This window comes from Dermacentor andersoni, chromosome 9, assembly GCF_023375885.2.
Source record: "Dermacentor andersoni chromosome 9, qqDerAnde1_hic_scaffold, whole genome shotgun sequence".
Classification (NCBI taxonomy): Eukaryota; Metazoa; Arthropoda; class Arachnida; order Ixodida; family Ixodidae; genus Dermacentor; species Dermacentor andersoni.
Window position 1 is genome coordinate 74,658,891 of NC_092822.1, and position 20,862 is coordinate 74,679,752.

General features: G+C 46.2%; 1 protein-coding gene across 1 annotated transcript; it reads right to left on the reverse strand.

Annotated features, from left to right (window-relative positions):
• Positions 1–22: 22 nt before the first annotated feature.
• On the reverse strand, positions 23–19,161 carry LOC126528262 (uncharacterized). The gene is made up of 5 exons (XM_050176152.3): positions 18,997–19,161; positions 13,658–13,796; positions 10,070–10,203; positions 5,453–5,558; positions 23–265 (listed from the first exon to the last, which is right to left on the reverse strand). The coding sequence occupies exons 1-5, from the start codon at positions 19,067–19,069 to the stop codon at positions 43–45; spliced, it is 675 nt and encodes a 224-aa protein (XP_050032109.1). The 5' UTR covers positions 19,070–19,161; the 3' UTR covers positions 23–42.
• Positions 19,162–20,862: the final 1,701 nt, after the last annotated feature.

The window sequence follows — 20,862 nt, forward strand, 5'->3', positions numbered from 1 at the left end:
TTAGAAAAAAAAAACTCTCAAATTGTGAGGTAATAGGCTTTATTATGACTTCGCTGTCACCCATCCGGTGAGCATGAGCCCTAGCGCGCCGAAGACCAATGCGTGGGGAGCTGCGACAGCTGCACTTCCGCCGGCGATGGCGTCGCAGAGAAACATGTTGGACACCGCCGCGAAGTATTTCTTGAAGAGCGGTTTCTCCTGTTCGTACGAGTGCTTGCACTCCTTGACGCCCTCGTCGACGCAGTTGAGAGAACCCTGGGAGAACCTGCAGAAAAGCGAAGAAGGGTCACCTCGTAGGACATGTGGCACAAAGTATCGCCATAAGTGTTCATGCGAGAATATGTCCGCAATTGAAAATCATTGCATCAAATGTACCGACACCAGCTTTGATGGGGATGTACGTGTTCATTACATGCAATTCCAGAAGTTGAACTCTGAACCTCTTATTTGCTCCGTAACTTATGCTGGTATATGTGTGACAATGCTTCAATGTCATCATACATTACATTCATCATGCTCTTGCATGTACTACAAACAACTCATCACAAATCTCACTGTCGTTAATGAGCTTTGTGTGCACTACAACTCAAGTGCACATCCCACCCACCCCCCGTCCCTCTCCCATGTGTAGGGTAGCAAACCGGTTGAGCTAAACTGGTTAACCTCCCTGCCTTTCCTTCTCCACTTTTTAATTCCTTCCTTCGTTTGTATGCAGTTCATAGTCATCCTCAAAGATCATGTTGCTCATATGACTACAGTGTCTACACATCACATGCCACCTCACACACCTCATACATAAACTCGTCAGGTCTCAGAAGGCTTTGGGTGCGAGCTGGTTGGTACGGATCATTCATATTTAAAACAGCGCCAAAAACACGGACAAGGGAGGACACAGGATGAGCGCTGACACAGCGCTCATCCTGTGTCCTCCTTTGTCCGTGTTTTTTGGCGCTGTTTTAAATATGAATGGTCCTCAGGTCTACACAGAGCATCGCACAAATCTCATACACGCTCTACGCATTCTTATAGCACACCACGTAAATCTCGTGCACTTCGTAAAAGTCTGCGTAGCACGTTATACAGGTCTCGCACATTTTCTACGAGAGCTCCTTCAATATGCATATCATATCGTTCATTTCTCGTCAAATCTGCGCGACATGCCTACATCTCGTTCCTTTCTCATAGAATTCTCATACAAAATTTTCAATAGGGAGGTTTTCAGGTTTCAAAAGCCTCTCACCCATGCTGGTCCGATATTTCTCGCCGAATCGAAAATTGCGTACTACGTGTATCCGTATGACAAAAAAGCATTGATGGCGAAATAAATAAAAGAAATCAACGATGGAGTAGGTGGCCCTCCGATGTTTTCTACTGCTAACTAAAGTGTTGCAAGAAGCACGTGGTTCTTCTAAATTCTCAATCATATTCATGTGAAATACGGTCACAAATTGCTTGGAGAGCACTTGTACCTCTGCCAACCTGGCCACGTATGGTGTGCCTTAGGCAGAATTCTCCATCGATACGGCGTTGTGACCTATCTGAGCGTGATGAGACGCATGGGTATTTATGAAATACCAGGGAGAGGCATGTTTACGTGGCAGCAGAGAGTCGACAAATTGTCTATAGTTAACATTTCTAACACGCGCCTTTTTAAAATAGATTTGCTGTTTGCTTTTCTAGATGTCAAATATTCCCTGTTAAACATTATGGTTCCTACAGGGATCACCTGACCAGACAAGCAAGTATGATAGAGGACGAAATAAAGCGAGCAGATCAGAACAGTGCTGTGACATGACGAAATGCGAGAGCACTCTTAGCTACGTGCTTAAAGGGTCCCTGAAACGCATTCCATCATGCGCTCAGGCACAGAGGGTGTCTATCATGGATGCTTTCTCGCAATAGTTTCGTGTCAGCGCGCTTCACCGTTACAGGTTACAAGTGCGAATGGCTACACGATAACCTCGCCTCAAGCCACGGCGTTGCCCCTCAACTGTTACACCGGGCGGCCATCGCTACATGTCCCGCCTCCTTTAAGCAGTGGCGCAAACGTTGTCTACTTCCCGTTATAAATTGAACCGAGTGTGCTGTCGCATCTCTTTCCTGCGCAGTTCTACTCGTTAAATTTGGGCTCACGGGGCGAAACTTGAAGACGAACAGCGCGGGGCAGATGGAGACGTGGCGGCACTAAGCACATTTTGTTCGCTGGCTCTTAAATCGAAGCCCTTTTCTTTGCCTCTTCCTTCGACTTTCCGACTGCTGCATGCTAATGCCGCGCACACCGCGTCGGGGGGTGGTTCAGAGCGTGTACATAGATGACAGGCACGAGTAAGAGAGGAAAGGCGACGGGAGAAACTCGTCTTCACCCCACCGCGTCAAATGTGTACAATGCCCTCTGGAGATCCCTGGCCGTCGCCACATTAGCCGCTTGACAGCTGTAATTATCCGTGACTCCCTCGGAAGCATTGCAGAAACTACAGCGCTCCCCTTTCTGCTAACGTGTGAGGCCAGAGAGAAACTTCACGTCTCCTCATCGAATTCTTAAGAGAGACTGGTTTGATGGACATATGGTCAAACCCTTCAGCGGTATTGTGCGAGACGCTCGGGCGGAGCAATTGCCGGCCTTGATCGCCAGGCTAAACCCGCCTGTTGCTACAATTCACCACCACCACTACAGGACGCAGATATAAATGTAAAGAGGAGAGAAGGAGAGGGGACACAGGATAAGCTTTCCACTATGTTCATGCTATTTCTGAAAAATAAACGCCATGCAGATATGTCAAGCGGGCAACTTATGCTGGGTGGGCTGAAGCAGATCCGCATTAATTAAAGTGCATCGCAGGGTCTAGGAGACACTACGTCTGCGGTTAAAATGAACACTTCTGTGCCCGGCGCTTTAGATTTACGGCTATGGCACTGCAAGAGGTCGTGGATTTGATCCCAATCGCGGCAGCCACATTTCGACGAGGGCGAAATAGAAGACGCGCGTGCACTTAGATTTTTGGGACATGTTGAAGGTCACCACGGTGTCAAAATTAATCCGGAGTCCGCCACTACGGCGTGCCTCATAAACCGAGTGTGGTTTTGGCACGTACAGCCCCATACTCCAATTCAAGTTCAATACTTCTGCCACAATGCAATGTGCCATGTGAGGCAATGACAACGCTCAATCCTCTCAGAGGTTATAAACTATATGGCGCACAACAACGCCTCAAGCAAACACCTCTCCCTGTGTGTTCTGTGTACTACGCAGACGAACAGCAGTGGTGCACGGAAAGTAACGTTTAACACAAACTCACCACTCTCGTGTTAGCCTAAACAATGAAGAAATTAAGCTTTAGCCGTCAACATCGCCGCTAACTATCGTCAATCAAAGCATCCAGCACGGAAAGCTTCGCTTACATCGATTCTCACAGTGCGTGGGATCTGCATAGGTTTTTGTTTTGGCATTTTTTTAATGCTACATGAAGCGAGAAAAGGCGGATGCCGCCACGGGCGTTCACCACATTGCTATACGAGCGTATATGCTATTTACAAGCTAACACGTAGCTGTTCGCGGTATTACTTCGGTTTGATAATCGCCATATGACATGGAAGCATCTAATAATACTTACGTTTACGATTGGATCCATATTGCGCTTTGACGATTTATTTGTCGCCATCGACAGAAAAAGAAAACGCTGACGCAAACTTGCGAATGTGGTGAGATGGGCTTTTTTTTTATTATACTTTCACTACCCTAAAATAATGAACACAAAATTATGAGAAATTACGGCTAGAAACGAAAGAAATTTACATATCAAATCGACATCGAAAACACACTATCTGCGTGAAAAGCGGAGACGGCACCACTTCACCAAAGCTATCTTCTTTTTTTTTTTTTTTCGGCATAGCTTCATGCCTAAGTAGGTGTTTGTGATCCCACATCCTACTCATATTTGTTCTATAACACAGAGCATTGAGGACATTTTTTGTTATATTTTCGCTACTCTAAAATAACGAACACAAAATAATGAGAAATTACGGCTAGAAAAGAACAAAACATATTAAATCGACATCGAACACGCACTTTCTGCGTGAAAAGCGGAGACGGCACGACTACACCAAAGCTCTTTTCTTTTTCTTTCAGCATCGCTTCATGCCTAAGTAGGTGTTTGTGATCACAAATCCTACTCATTACATTTGTTTTAAAGCACAGAGCATTGACATACATCTTCACAGCCAATCATCTTATACACATCACGTACTTCCAAACTATTTCCACAAAGCATTGTATATGCCAACCGATTACTATAGAGTGAATGCAGCACAACTAAAAAAAAAAATGTCCATCTGTTCGAAATCACGTTCAGGCGGCAAACAATGAATACCATGTAGAAGGAGGGGTAGTTCAATATATAAAATTATATGTAATATATCCCTAAAGATAATGAAATATCGAAATAAACGATAACATGTTCAATTGTTCGGGCTTTGTTGCAAAAAAAGCGCCTTCGACGCGAGCGCTGTCGCTTGTGACGCTGCGCCTTAAGGCGCCGAGTCGTGCTCCCTGAAGGGTTGGAGAAAATGGCGTCTCTTGCTCTTCACAATCTCTCTCTGTCGCTACGCCTGTGGCCGAAGACCCGGACACAGTCGTCTGAAACGCTGCGAGGGGTTCCGAACTGGTCCTTCAGGATGTGGCGCTCGCATTATTGGTTGGCTGCCACATACGTGTAAGGCACGGCGGTAAAGAGAGTGTCACCTATAACACTCAGTGCAACATGGCGCCACAAATAACGACCGCCAAAACGAAGCATCCTAAACGCATCACTGGACAGCAACTGGGGTTGGTTCTTACTATAAACTCTGTCGCTCTTGCTACATTTTCGGAAGCCCGCTGCAAGGCGCTTTCTACTGGCTAAACGGAGATGCGCACATTCACTGGCACACGCATGGTCTAATCGCACCATGATGGTTTCTTTATTAATTTGTTTCACTATCACCTGCGCCTAACGCAGCCCGTGAGGGCGTTCAAGGAGCGTAGCTAAAAAACATATGCTGCGAATGAAAATAATTACTATTGGAGTTCAGTGTAAGAGTTATGAGCAATTTTTAAATCAACATTCTGAGAAAAGTTCCTCGCAGGACCATGAAGTGTATGAAGTCTGTGTACAGTGAAACGCAGGCAGCGCTATGTAGACACGTTTGACTCTATTAGTGTGCGAATTTGATGACCGCACTATCTACGCTGTATGGGGCATGCGCCGTTGATGATCTTACCATCCTTCCTACTTGCCAATATGCGGTCTTTAATATGAGAATTTTCAAAAGAAAGCTTCCTTTATCTGTTAGCCTTGACATTTCGTGGTACTGTCAGGCGATGCATTCTTTATACTGGCGCGTACTGTATTGACACAGTCAAATGTGACGCTAACTTTTAGCTAACACAGTTACAAGAAGAGTACACTGCACTTACTTGCACCAGTATTCCCGAGGGTTCGTTCCAGGTTCCGGCTGTTTCGCGTTGCCCACGCATTTGTGCATGCGGTCGTTGTTCAAGCAGACCGAGATCCTCACCAGAGCTGGAATATTTTGTAAAAGAACAGAAAAATGTTTCCTTACATTGATACCATACGATATAAGCGTCTACTTCTCCTGAATCACAGGGTACGTTACTGTCCACTGATTGCTATCGCAATCGATCCTTCGCCCTTCGGGTGAAACTGCGATTTTTTTTTTTTTTTGATACACTGCGGTTTAAAAGACCATGCAAGTAAGGTTATCCGGATATGCAAAGAACACGTTATTGGTGAGCGTATAGAATCCTTACAATTGCCGGTGATGGCTTTTCGCCGGTCGACCATTGTTACAATGCTATCGCTTCACGCATGAGTTCATGTATCGCAATTCTCTAGAATATTGTCGTCGGATGTAAAGCGACGGATCCTTGATTAATCTATTCACATGTGCGACGCGAGTAGTGTTGCACATTCCGGAAGGTGTGCGAGCACCAGCGATCGCGCTGGAAATAAACCACGATTCGTGTATAAATAGCCGGCACGCCTGACGGCCCGTAGATCAGATTGCGACGGTGGTTGTCGCTATCGTCGGGCTTTACGTGTCACTTGTTTTCCTGGTCAAAAGTTTGCCCAATAAAGCGTTTCGTAACACACAGACTTGCTTCTGTCCGGTTCTTCACCGTCACGACAACGGTGCATTATGGTTGCGCTGTATACAGCAACAGAAATTGTCACGAAACAACGTGCACAATAACGCGCAAATCGATCAAAACACATAACACACAATATGATAATTTGGATCAACCACAACATGAACAGAAGCAAAGGCAGACAAATAATAGATGTGCCAAGTAATTAACCGAATTAATTATTTTGTACATTTGAGCGCACTTCATCTACCTGACAGAACACACCCAAAATTCTATTTCAGCTTCATCCAGTGAATGTAAGACCCGCCGTGGTTGCTCAGTGGCTATGGTGTTAGGCTGCTGCGGACATTCCAATCTCCTAATGGAACAAAAGGCTCCGGCTACTGGTGTGTTAGGTTGTCCATGTGTGTAGTAGTAAAATGAGCATGGAGTGGAATGTACAGAGAACAAATGGTGATGGTTTAAGTGATAGAACAGCCTCAAAAGAGGTATTCAATTGAATACTGCGGGTAGGAGTGCTGCCCTACACGACTATGCATGGCGACTCCTCCCGACAAACGGCTAGAGCGTTTACGGTTTTTTCGGACAACAGCAAAAACTTTAATCGAACTCTTCTTGGACCCTAAATTTGTTTGTTGAAGACACAATGCCACCGGCGAGAACTTATTTATGATGCCTTTTATGTCACCTTGATTATAGGACCAGGCTTCTAGAATTCCAATGGATGATGAAAGCCGTTGTAAAGCAAAAAACGGTCTTCTTGTGTTTGTGTGAGCTAAAAAGTTATAGGCGACATGTGATGAAATGGTCGCTATTCTAATCAGGGGCAGTAATTGATCAATTTACCTATCCCTTTTTTGGCGCAGTTACAAAAAGTTTGTCCTTCTTAGTGCCCTACAGGGAGCGCTGCTCTTTTGGCGTCGAAAACGCCGTGGTTTTTGGATCGGCCGCTATGGCCTTCTCCTAGGCACTGGAGGATCGAGGACTATAGGCGTTGAGGCGCGTGTCTCAGGCATTGGAGTTCAATTAAATCTTGGGCCCTGCTACACAGCTGTCTGTGGGCCCGCCTTGGATGACGATGGAGCAGCACTGACCGCTGCCACCAAGGACGCGGATGGAGTTACTACGGGGCCACTGAGTGTGACCCCTGTAGACCCCTAAAACTTATGTGGTGCTGCCCCCTGTGGCGTCACACTGGCATAGCTGGTTTGAGGTAAGTGAGAGAGCTTATTCCTTGCTTCATAGAAAGAGATCTTCTCCTACACCATGAGTGTGATTACTTCTTTCTCTTTTCTCCAGAACGGACAAGATCGCTGACTAGCTGCATGGTCTCTTTTGCAATTTGCGCAATGTGAAGCAGCATTGCAGTTTTCGGAGGGGGTCATCATTGTCACTGCACTGTGGGCTTGTTGCCTTACCTCTATATGTTTGGGACGGATGCCCGAACCTCTAGAAGTCGAAGCACCGTCTCAGGTTCGGCATGTATAACTTAGCGTAGATGTTTACATACTTTTCATCGAGCGAACTAGGGAGAATCGTCGAGACAAAAGTAAGCATAAGATGTTTGGTTAGAATTTGTTCATCGGTTCTCCAAGTTGTTATTCTCTGAAGTTTGGTTAAATTTATTCTTGGAAACCCTCGAGGAGCTCTTCGTCACTCAAGTTTAGGTAGCCTTCTTCAGAGATCACGCCTCTGCTCTGTTTAGTGATCGGCGTGGTGCGATGGTGACTCTGATGTCGCCATTGCTGGTGAGACCTGATAGCTTTCGCGATTGTTCTTTCTTTCTGAGTTCAAAGAGAATGTCTACGTTTGTCATCTTGGAGGCTTTGTATTCTTCTCCTATTTTTTTCTTTGAGGCATTTCGCTACCAAGAAAGGGGAGAGCTTTCGCACTGGGGTGGTTCCTTCGCTATCTAAAGCATGATAACTTAAGGTACCTGGGTTTACTCAGAATGTGAATTCAAAAGGTACTTCGGTGCGGCCTTTTTCCGAAGGCCAATGTGGGATGGGGGGGGGGGGGGGATTCTTTTCCCATAATATGCTTCCCATATTCGGTGGGGGCGGTAGCCACCTACCACCGAGCACTACACTGGGACGTTACAAGGTTTGGAGGATACCTGCCGACGCCAGCTTTGCACCGCCGCTATAACGTAATATATATATACCGAAGACTGGATATACAGCACAAGGTCAATTCTTGCCCCCTGGAAATACAGGAATGATGAGAAACGAATAGGAAACTGGAAAGGGGGAAATGAAATACAGAAAGAAAAGAGAAAAAAGTAGCCATGCATGGCTTTGTAAAAGTCACGCAAGGTTAAGCGCGAGAGGGTCCAACTCTCGTGTGCTCGGATCCGCGGTGTTGTAACTCACCGAACGTCTGCTGACGCAGGTGCCCCTGCGGGGCCGGGGCTTTGTCACCGGCGGTGTTCGTGTTTTCTTTGATCGTCCCTGGCCTCTTGCGGCTTGGTCCTCAAGTTGAACGCGCAGTTAATTGCACCTACGTTTTATTTAGCTTCGTAGTCTGTTGACTCAATGTGGTTCTTACTAATAGAGAGCCCAGCCTCTCTGTTCGCCTTAGTCTCGTTCGTTTCCTATCCCACGTAGTACAACATGAGAGACGCCACGCGGTGTGTGTGCTCATAATGACGCACCCGGCTGAACGCATGTCGACAAGACGTGTCAAGTGGGCTGTTGAAGCACCTCATCAAAGAACAAGAAACGAAGAAATGGAAAAGGACGAATGGCTGGGAAAAAATGCTTTTTTTAGGTGCACCGGGGAAAATGCAGCAGATGATAGAGAAGCAGCCTCTCGTATAAACGCTTTCGTGAATTCCTCCTTGCTGATTCAGTAGAAAAATTTGAGTGCCAGTCGTTGAGAAATGGAACCGTGAAACGCACCTGCTGTACCTCACGACGCACCGTACAAAATATTGGACTGTGACGTAAACTATATTGTACTGTGAACCACCTTTGCAATTTGGTACGTACTAACCAATGCTTTTATTCCATCAACTATAACTTGTTTCGAGCTCCACGAGCTTATGCTGGAATTTGATAACAAGGAGGCATTCGCTTTTGTACGCATCAATCAATAATAATACGCTTTGCAACTTTGCCTGCCTGGTTTTTCTCTAAACAATTAGAAAAAGCAGCTGTCATGTGCGCACCTCGTCATTAGAGGAAAGAGTTCACGCAGACACATTTCAGGTCGCGCTGCCTCTCTGAAACTTAAACACCGGAAGAACCATGTAGACAACAATTATAAATGTTTGATCAACGCACTCAGACTAAATTTCCCAATATTGTTCCGATGTATCAGGGAGAAGAAAGCATGTAGTAAGCGCTAAATCTCTTTCACTAAAGTCGTATGACCATTAGTGACGTGTTGTGCACCTGGATTGTACCTGTAGTGTATAACACTTTTAATGTCATTTCATAATGCCCCCGTCTGTCGTGACGTTTTATATATCTTTACTGCACCTGCAGTGCTTCTCTTCTTTTTTTAATTTATAATGTGTCAAATTAGATTGCGTCTTCTTACAACGCGCCTTTTTTGCCCCCGAGATATCTGATACATTTTCATGCTACTCATGTTAAAAGAAGTAGCCGGTAACATCTGCTGGTGTTGACATGTCCCTGTTTTTTCATGTTAACGAAAAAAAAAAAAGAACGCTGTACACTACAAAGTCTTGTACAGTATCGTGATTAAGATGTTTCTCTCAGTTCCAATAAATGGTGTCCGAAACATGGCAGTCATGACGTCACCACCATTCTTCAACCACTCGCTGTACGGCAAGCTCATGGCCTTCTATATTAGTTTCTATTGCCCATGACGGGGGGGGGGGGGGGGGTGCCCTTTGCATATTTATTTTTTGTCCTATGGCCCGGTGAAGGCGGCCATTCGTAATGCAGGTTTCCTTACCTTGGAGAGATTCTGCTTTGCAAACGATGTCTCTGGTGGCCTTGTAACCCTCTTCAGACCGCGCGAACTGGTCCCTGAAGCTTTTGGGGCAATGGGCGATGCTGAGCTGACAAGTTGACTCTGGCGTGAAGAAGCTGTTAAGAATAACCAGGAAAGAGAGTAAGAAAACACCTGAGTTGAGAAGCAATGAACTTGACAGTTCCTTACATATAGGACAATTAGGTGAGGAAGCCTAGTGAGCTGAAAAGTTTTCTGAGGAAGGCAGATCTGTCATATAAAGTCCGTGTTTGGCGGCCTGTAATTCCTGTCGTAAAATAGCTGGTTTACTGATTTCTTATGCCCTGTCAACAGTTTGAACAAGGCAAAACGCTTGAAGCATGCAAAATATATTTCTAATCCACAGATCTTGTTCGCTTTCTTAAGTTTGCCCCCACGTTGCAAAAAAAAAAATAATGGCTCTGGCAGAACCCATCTCGCGGTGACTGTCGAAATTAATGCGATTAGAATTGAGGCAACGTAGCGAGACACCGCACTGCTGAATTATTTAGAAATTTCAATGGTCATTCTGAGATTTCTACTGCTTCTGGTACATGCGGCGTACACCGTCTCCAGGATCGGGCCACTAGGATATGACAATCGTTCGCTAAGACCAGCCATGATCATGGCACGACAACGACTGTATGATGACGATGCATTGACTACGATGGAATGACGTTGATGGAATGGCGAAGGTGGTATGACAACGATGGCATGACGGCAGTTGAATGACGATTCTGAAATGACGGCGATACATGACTACCACAGCGTGACGGCGACCGCATGAGTACACTGGTGTGAAGACGAGTTTATGACGAGGATGGCGTGACGATTGTACGACGGTACGATGAGAATCTGATGAGGAATCTGGAATGATGACGATGGAATTCATGACTGCGACGGCATCACAAAGACGGTATGGCAACAAATGCATGGCGATGACTGTGTGGCGAAGACGCAATTAAAACAGTGGCATGACAATGCGGAGTATCTTGATCGAATGGTGACAGCATGATTATGATGGAATGACGTCGATGAAACAACGAAGGCGGTATAACGATGAAGCCATGACGAAAATGGGATGCCATTTCTCGAATGATCACGATGATGCGATAACAGCGTGATGACGACGGCAGGAAGACAGACAATGGGATGACGACACCTGTGTGACAACAATGACGTGACGAGAGTAAGATGAGGAAGCTCGAAGACAACGACGGAATGACCACAACTGTGTCACGACCACGAGTGTACATGCCTAGTGGCCCAAGCTAGTAGACAATTTGAATCAGTGGCTCGGCGTAGGAGGCTAGGTAGGTACACTGTCTGAAGTAGGCAAAGAACGTTAATCGCATTAAAAAAAGAATTTCCTGAGGAACCGCGCCGAACGTTTCTGGCTTGTATGTTTCTAATTACTTCTGTTTCCAGTCGTTTATTGAACATTTATAACAATTTATTATGAATTTTTTCGACCGCGTTCCTTAACCAGTAGTTCTAACGTAATGACTATAGAGGCTGAATTATAGGGAAATGCCTATTTCTTCCCGCCCATCAGGGCCACCTCCTTTTGTTGTAAGAGCACGAAATACGAGTTGAGTGCTTTAGCACTGACTTTATTTTGGCTTCAATGCCTATTTCTCCCCTTCGTGCCTATCTATGCCTATCTTTGCTTTTAGCTGCTGAAAACACTTCTCGGGCGCGTTTTCTGTTTTGAAAGCACATGGGGTTATTTTTTCCACAAGAGCTGGCAACATAGGCAGATGTTGTTGCAAATGGCAACACGTCTGGCACTGTGACCCAGCAAATGATTGCTTGCGTAGTCAACATCAGTTGAGCTTTTTACGGCCTCCCACCATCAGCCTGACTCCGATTAGTAATGCCAAAAACCACGACATGTCTCCTACTTCCGCAGTCGGCACGCAACTCCGTGGTATACACTGCAGGATTTGAGAAAGAGGGGGGGCAGCATTTCGAGAAAAGTGTGCTGGTGACTGCAGCTTATATAGATTTTTGATTGTACAGTGCGCTGTGTGTGCGTTAGGCGCAAGCATGCAGAGTCCGCTGACAGTACTGCCGACTGCAGTTATGCGGTCCCTTTTTTTCAGCGCCTGTGCTCATTTGTGCTAGCACAGACACAACCGGCCAAAGGCGGTTTACATATAGCAATAAACATGTGCACTCACCTCTCCCCCCGCCCCCGCTTATTTCATTTAAATAAGTATTGATAAAGAGATACGTGCTTCTTTGCTTTACTGTCTTGAAAAAAAGAAGAGAGAGAGAAACACTGCGCGATGAACAGTCCCGGCGATGTGCAAAATGCGGTTAAGCAAAAGTGCTTGCGAGCAGTTCACCAGTAGTGACAGAACTCTACCACACCACGCGACAAGTTCAATGTATCCCACTCGTGTTGCAACAGCTGTCCAAAAAGTTTGAGCAAAATGGAAATCTGTCCTCAGAAAAATTTAAGGAATTACATCAAATTATCTGGTCTTGCGTGACAAAAGACCACGGTACGATCATGAAGCACGCCGTAGTGTCAGATTCCGGATTAGTTTCGACCACCTGGGGTTCATTAACGTGCACCCAATGCACGACAAACGGGCAGTTTTTGTATTTCGCCTCCGCCGAAATGCGGCCGCCGCGGCCGGGATTTGGTGGCGCGCCTTCGGGCTTAGCAGCGCAACGACAAAGCCACTAAAGCCCCAAGAGCTTTTTTTTTTACTTCAGTATGCTTGACCACTTCGCACCCTGGGATTCTTTAGTGTTCAGCTGTCATCATCATCATCTGCCTGGCTACGCCCACAGCAGGGCAAAGGCCTCTGCCATACTTCTCCAACTACCCCGTCATAATTGTGGCCATGTTGTCCCTGAAAACTTCTTAATCTCATCCGCCCACCTAACTTTCTGCCGCCTCCTGCTACGCTTCCCTTCCCTTGGAATCCAATCCGTAACCCTTAAAGACCATCGGTTCTCTTCCCTCCTCATTACATGCCTTGCCCATGCAGATTTCTTTTTTTGATTTCAACTAAGATGTCATTAACTCGCGTCTGTTCCCTCACCCAATCTGCCCCTTTCTTATCCCTTAAATTAACGTGAGCTCCTTTAGTGTCTCGTAAACTAACGCCATGTTTTTGTAATTGCTGATCTCACCATGAAGTGACCACAGTGCTGCCTGCGAATCACAAAGGATGACCCATTGTTTCCCTTTCTCCATTGAATTTACGTATCGCAACAACGACAATATTGCAAAACGCTCTGCGGTAGCCTATGATGCCGTGCGAGTCAGTTTAAACGTCTACATTCGGTTCCATTCTGGAATGACAAAAATAGCGGTAGAAGGATTTGTTTGACAAGAAACATCAGTATGCGTTCGAATACAACCAGGGTATCGAAAGTACACCTGATATAACACTAGTTGTTGTGCTGCTAGCATAAACACGTCTAGTTTGCGAATAATCCATAGATTGTGGTACCACAAAAAACACACATAATATTGAGCGCATATAATTTGCTTCACCAGTGTCGTGCAAAAAAATGTTATCTGTCGCATACCTGCAGGCAGAAATGTAAGAAGTCTCGTTGTAGCTCCCATCCGCGTTTGGGAGCAGCTCTTGTCGAAACAGTACCGAGCTGTACTCCCGGTAGCAAATGAACACGTGATCAGCATTGCACACTCCAGGCTCTGGTGGACCTACGAGAACGGCAAAAGGAAAATACTGAGGAAAAGGAAGAGAGAAAAACTAAACACATCCCGGCGTGCTGTGGGTATCTGTTTAAGCGAACCTATCTTCGATGTCTGAGAGGAACGCTGTTTTTGTTTAGCGACCATTTGCAATACAGACCGCACGACGAAATTGTACACTTTTTACTGAGAAACGCCTCACTCAACACAAATGTGTAGTGCCCCAACATCGCAGACACTGTCTGACTGAAAGCGCGAGTCTCTCGCACACGCTCTAACCCCAGAACTGAACTCGACCTGCGCGATGTATTTCTCAAAGTACGTGTTTTCAATGCCGGTAACAAACAAAACTCAGCGATAAAATGAAGGACAAAGATAGTAGTGCACGATTTTTTTTTTAAATGTATTAGTACAACGTTCTGTGTGCATTGAAAGCAAATAAGCAAGGCCGTCAGTCAGAACGTCTGCATCAAAATTTTCTTGCGTTGATCCTATAGGAAACTGGTTTCGAAACAAGAAACAATTTAGGCCTCCATTTTCACCAGATGTGAAGTTGTTGCAACACTCAGTTCTACCAGGAGGCTGGAAAACATTGCGCAGAAAGGCTTTATGCAAACGACGTCCACCTATGCGTCCACCCATATGGACGTTCGTCAACATATTTTTTTAGAAATCAAACGGTGCTTTCAAGCACACTGAAAGTTCATCCATTGCTGTTTACAAGTCTGCGCTACCTTACGTCTGAGCTTGGGCCCAATAGGGCAAAACTAAACGGCCTGACGTCACCGCAAAATGGCGACTTGGAGCGTGAACACGTTTTACGTCAAACGCCCACGAGATTATCCCCGTTACACTCTTCACACGAGTCCTTTATCAAATAAATACATCACAATGTGTTCTTGAAAGGACAGAAGCAAACACTAAGGGTTTGTTGGGTAGACAGAGCAATTGTGCTATTTTTCGACTACCGAGTGAATGTCTGTGTCCACGACGGCGTACATGAGTGCTCTAGAGCAGCGCCTCTGAATTTGATTTTGGTGTGCATAGCTGACAGGCTGCTCACCTTGCTGCTAAATGGGGACAGAGACTGCGATGAATGCGATAATCCAGAGGCACTCACCACCCCGAAAAATAATGCTGATCCCAAATATAATTGACCAGCACGTCTAAGGCACTACAATTACCTATGAGAAATCACATAAAGACCGCCGCACGAAGCCATAACCCTGATTGCTCCAAAACCACTCCACAACTTCGCATTACACATTCTATGTTGTGCATCGCTGCATTTCGTTTGATCGCATTTGTGTTGTACAATTTCACGCGAAGTGATGGTTATGATAATATTGATGATGATAATAATAAAGAGTAAGCCCTATTGTGTTTCTCTTTGAGAGCTCTTTTATCGCAGGTAGCAAGAGAGAAAGCATTTGAATGACACTGCGGGAAATGAAGAAATTTGTGGGCAAAAACATGAATTTTTTCTCATCTACTACTTTAGAAACGCCGTGTTCACGTGGGTGGACACTAATTTCCGTTTGAGCTAAAAGCACGTATAGAGTGATGGTACATGCGGCATGAATGATCGAAAGGGTACGCGGATGCGCACCATCACGATACGGGGGCGGATAACAAACACTGGCGCGCAAAAGTAGGATGACAGCGTGTAGCCGTTGGAGCGCGAAGAGTTTACGGATCTGCGCTCGAGCGGTTCAGCAGCGGAATTCGAGGCTGGCGGCTCATTCAATAAGCTAACCGTGCGCAGTTCCGGCTGATCTGCGAACTCTGTCTTTAGATACATGGCGAAGTGCCATAATCCCATCTTCAGAATACAAACCACATGATTTTTTTGGTCACTGCATGGTGGCAACGGCTCTCAATATTATCTTGTAAGTTACCGCATAATATTATTATACATGCGAAATTCGTGAGAAACAACCTAAATAGTGGAGTGTTTTCAATAACTCCAAGCCACAAGTTGCTTCCTTACCGCGTTACGCCGTGGACCCTACGAACAAATAGTTAAAGAAATCCGGGAGCTCCTACATTGCCTCGTCAAGCAAGGACAGGAACGTTTAAGTGGCTCCTTAGATGATATCACACTGTGGCGCAATGGGCAACGGACATGCTGGTGAAGCTGCTCGACCTGCTTATGAAGAGGGCGTGCAGGAATCAATCCCGCTGTCAAGAATAGATGCAGCAGCGAAACTTCGAGTGCTTGCGAACGATGCCACACAATCATTTTGGAACACATCTAGTTTCAGCACTCTGCATCGACTGGACCCCTGTCGGGTTTCTAATAGTGTTTTTAACTGTGACTGTGTTTTCAAGCATACTGCTATTGTAATCCCCATTTATATACCTTCCTGACAGGAGGTCCCAGAGCACAAGGCTGCATGGGGACCTCTGGGACCTCCTTCTGTAAACTTACCCATGATTTTTTTTATTCGTGCAATAAGCACTGATTGATTGATTGATTGATTGATTGATTGATTGATTGATTGATTGATTGATTGATTGATTGATTGATTGATTGATTGATTGATTGATCTTTATATCTATTTACCTATCTATCTATCATCTGTCTGTCTGTGGCTGGCCTTGCTCACACATTAGTATGCAGACAGCCAGTCGTTGACGTCATGCTCAAACGTACCGCTGAACAGTGCAAAATCTCTGTGTCGAAGAGCGCCGCGGATGGTGTCGGTGACGTCTGCTGGATAGATTCAGGCACCGCTTGGTGGCAGAGTCCAAGACCGGAGTTTCATGGTGGATATTTTCTTGAAGACCCGACACGTCAACCCATTGTAAAGGTATGCATTCGGCAGTTCAGCAGGTAGCGTCAAGTGTATGCGGGCAGTCAAGCATCGCAGAGCAGGAACAGCTAGAAGCCCGAGCGTCTCACACTCGCGCCAAGCATTGGCAATCTGGCTCACTCAGTGGCTGCACTGCAGGCATCGAGTAGACGATTTGGCTGGCCTTGTTCATGCACTCTTCTCATTCATTACAGTTTCTTTGATTGCACCTAACCGTTCTTGCCTCCTACCTCGGCCATTGGGAAGTCAGTGGTCGAATGTTTAGCGCATCCTAATTAGATCCCCGAAATTTATCCGATAAACGGAATCGACTCCACATCATAAGGTTTCCACAAGGACAACAACGGGACGTATTAGTTTCCACAAGGACAACAGCGGGACGCATTAGTAGGCTGCGCCACAATTGCACTGAGTATGTATCGCTTTTCAGTGGACGCCTTTCACGCCAGCGCCTTAGCGAGATGCGCCACGAATGCACTGGGTATGTGCCGCTATACGCTTCAATCAACCTCTCGCGAACTTGGGTCACTGAGTTTGTGCCACTAAGTGTGCAGCAAGCCAGGGAATAATTCTCAGCGTTCGAAAGACAAGAAGCGGCGCGCCACGCTTCTCGTCTCGGAGGCCAAGCGTGGACTTCTCGGCAGTGCCACCAGATGGCGCAGCGCCTACGGAAAGAAGCCCCATAGAGGAGCCTGGTTGCAGCATGACACGTTTCTCAGCATTCGCATGCACCGGCGCGCCACACACGTCGTAAACCACGCGCAAGCTTTGTGGCGGCAGCGCTAGATGGCACAGAGTGTTCTTAGAGGAGTCCCGCTGCAGTACAGACCTCATACATAGCTCGTTCAGACGGTGGCAATGCGGTGTGCCGCTATAATGACTCCATGCTAACGTATTACCGTCGACAGTCATCGCATGATAAGTTCTGCGGCAATTTCTTTTCGTGTCTTTGCTTTATCTCTCCGCTATTCCTTCCGTCTTTCATTTCCCTTTCCCCCAGTACAAGGTAGCAAACCAGAAGCTCTTCGTGTTAACTTCCTTGCTTTTCCCACACATTTAGCTCTCTCTCTCTCTCTCTCTCTCTCTCTCTATATATATATATATATATATATATATATATATATATATATATATATATATATAGCCTTACGTTGCTCAACATTACTAGCCCCTGAGACTCCTCGCACATTGTAAAATATACTGGCTTCGGCTTTTCTCAACCTAACTCGGAAGCGATTATGTGAAATATTCGTTCCGGATACAATTGTATGAAAGCGGTTTATCGTGCTTTCACCGTCACCTTTCGGGGATATTGTCAGTAATTTGATCCAAGCCATCGCGTCGCTATAGACGCCGAAAAGATCCCGTGAAGTTGATTTTGAGCAGCGCAAGATGACGTAAGAATGCATAATGCACCATCAACGTCCCAATCCACGATACGATGTTGCTCACTGTGACAGGCCGCAACGAAAAGCGGCTTCTACAAGAAACGCGTGGGGAAGTTTATTTTCTCTACGTACGTGAAAATCCCGCCTTCAGCACCTAATCTCGGCCCTAAGCATGTTTTTTTAATGCGATCAGAATTTCAAAGCAAGAAAAAAACAGTTAAGCTTCTCATATATGCCTTCCTTGGCTTCATTGTTTGTTGATTTTATACGGTTGATACGAAAATCGAACCCTTCCTGTCCCCCTGATTGCTATCCATCATTGTATTATAACATTACAGTAGGACAGGTTCAGTTAAACCCGCCACGCTGGCTCGGTGGCTACGGCGTTGTGCAGCTGAGAACGAGGTCTCGGGTTCGATTCTCGGTCTCGGCGGCCGCGTCCAGGATTACAGGATTGTCGTTCGCAGCTTTTAACGTTGGAAAGCCGACCTCTTTTACACTGTGTACAGTATGGGAGCCAACTGGCTAGCGCAGGATTTTGTACCTTAAGGCCGCGTATTGTTGAGGAATTGGACTAGCGTTGAGGTGAAGCAAAACGCGCATTTTACTCAAGACCTAACTGCAATAAGCCTTCCTCTCTGCGAATAAGCAGCTGCGCAGTGATTTTCAGCGCACGGGCGATACCACGTACCTCAGCGGTTTTCTTTTGCTTTCCTTCAAGTCCGCACAAATCGACTGACTGACCGGAACCAACATCCCGAAGAAGCCCTTGCAGCTGAGAGACGCCGTAATTTATAACTACGGTAAGTCTACGCGTATTCCGGCACATGGGTCTACGCGTATTACGGTGGCCATTAGATGCGACTGCGGATGAGACCCACGGCTACGAATTAATATTACCGCGCGCAAGCAACCGGCTGCTCTGTTAACAAAAAAAAATGAAACCTTTAGTATCTGCTGTCTTCGCGTGATACGGCATTCTACGAGTACGCTCCCACAACTCACCTTGAGCGACAGCCAGCAGGGCATGCAGCGCAAGGGCGCACGCGAAGAACGTCGTCGATGCGTACGATTCCATGGTTCAGGTGAGACGACGGCTGCGCACGCACTGTCGATACGTTCAGTTACACTATCATCCGGACGCGTCCCGGAGCGTCAATATATGTGCGACACTGCCGGCGCCGGTGGCGTCGACATAGAGGCGCCGTTTCCTTTGTCGTCCGTGGTGACGTCACAGGCCGTCGACGGTCGCACGCAGACGTATGCGATCGTGGCAACGTCGTTTCTATAGGAGCATCACATCTTGTCTTATAGCGCGTATTTATCTTTCCGTTGCTGCAGCCCATCATCTTTGAGTACGTGCGTGTGCGTACACCTTCACGCGCCGGCAAAATTCTCTGTTTTTCCAATAAAGAGCCCTCTCTCTCTCTCTCTCTCTCTCTCTCTTCGTCATTTGGCAATGTGAACTCGTGAGGTGTGTGCTGAGTCAGCTTTCACCTCATAATTTCGCCTCGCGGCCCCCATAATTGCTCCGACCCCGACTGTGGCTTTCGCATGTCACGTGGTCTGGACATGTACCATCGCACGTTCGTCCCGCTCGTTTAAGTATCACTTACACGAGACATTATGTATATTAAATTCGGCTGTCATGCACGCCCTTGTGTCACAGTTGCAGTGGTGACGAGGATGCTGACCGTATGTTTTGCACTTGCACACGCTTTACATTCTCCCAAAGTTTGTCTTGGGCAACACTTGAAACATGCGTCGCGACATGCGCCTTGAAGTTGCAAACTACCCTGGGTTCGCGGGCGTTCGTATTTTACTTCTCCCTCTTGTTTTATTTCACCCACCATCGTGTATTTCATCTGCAGTAGCATTCCAAGCGTCTCGCGAGGATAACGTCTTAAGGTAAAAACTTCCGCTCTTTTTTTATTCATTTTCGTTTTGAGCAGAATACGTCGTGTCTACAATGACGCCGAACTCTGCAGCTTCTGCTGAAACCATCACATCCTGCTCTCTGTCCCTTTCTGTCTGGGTTGTCCATGAGTGGTAGGCTGAAATTTACGGTGCTCGCCTTGATCTGAAAGCTAGCACGTTGACGAGGAGCGAAAGTATACGGCAGGATATGTACACAGGAAATCAGTGGAATTAGTCGGAGTCGTCGCGGACGCGAGTGCGTGTGTAGCGGCAGGAAGAGGTGGAGGGAATCTGAGGGTACGTTCTTACTCTGCCAAAAATCCCTTTTGCAACGTGCTTCATTCCGAAAGAAATGAAATAAGAATGAAACGTCTCCACCTACGTATTTGTCTGGAACATAACCGACACACATTCTAAGACAACGTTTCCGAGGAAAGGGAAATGATAACAACAAACGGAACTTGCACCATGCAGTTGGATGACATAAGGAGGGCAGAGCTCAAATTGCAAGGAACGCCGAAAAAAAGAAAGGTACATACTCTAGAGGAAATTCGAAAATTGCTCATTTTACAGCAGCTTTATTACACTGCAGTGATATATCAATCTCTTCCCTGCTTTTTTTTTTTTCACCAATACCTTAAACGTCTCTTTGTCTCTTGCTTATCTCGACTGCATACCAATTGACGCTTCTGTCCACTTTAAACCCAAGCGAGTCTGGAAGATGTACGTTACCTAAGGTTCTCGCTGGGTGAATCCCTTCGCATTCCACTAGGATGTGCTGAGTGGTCTCCGGATTTTTTAGCTGCAGCACACACATGCCTCATCTAGTTCCGAATATTAGCTCCGATATGGGAGGGATTTTCACCGTCTATAACGGGGCAATCTTTAGCTTTGTCCAAAAAATTTCTTCGCTCGTCCCCGCAATGCCAACAACATACATACATACATACATAC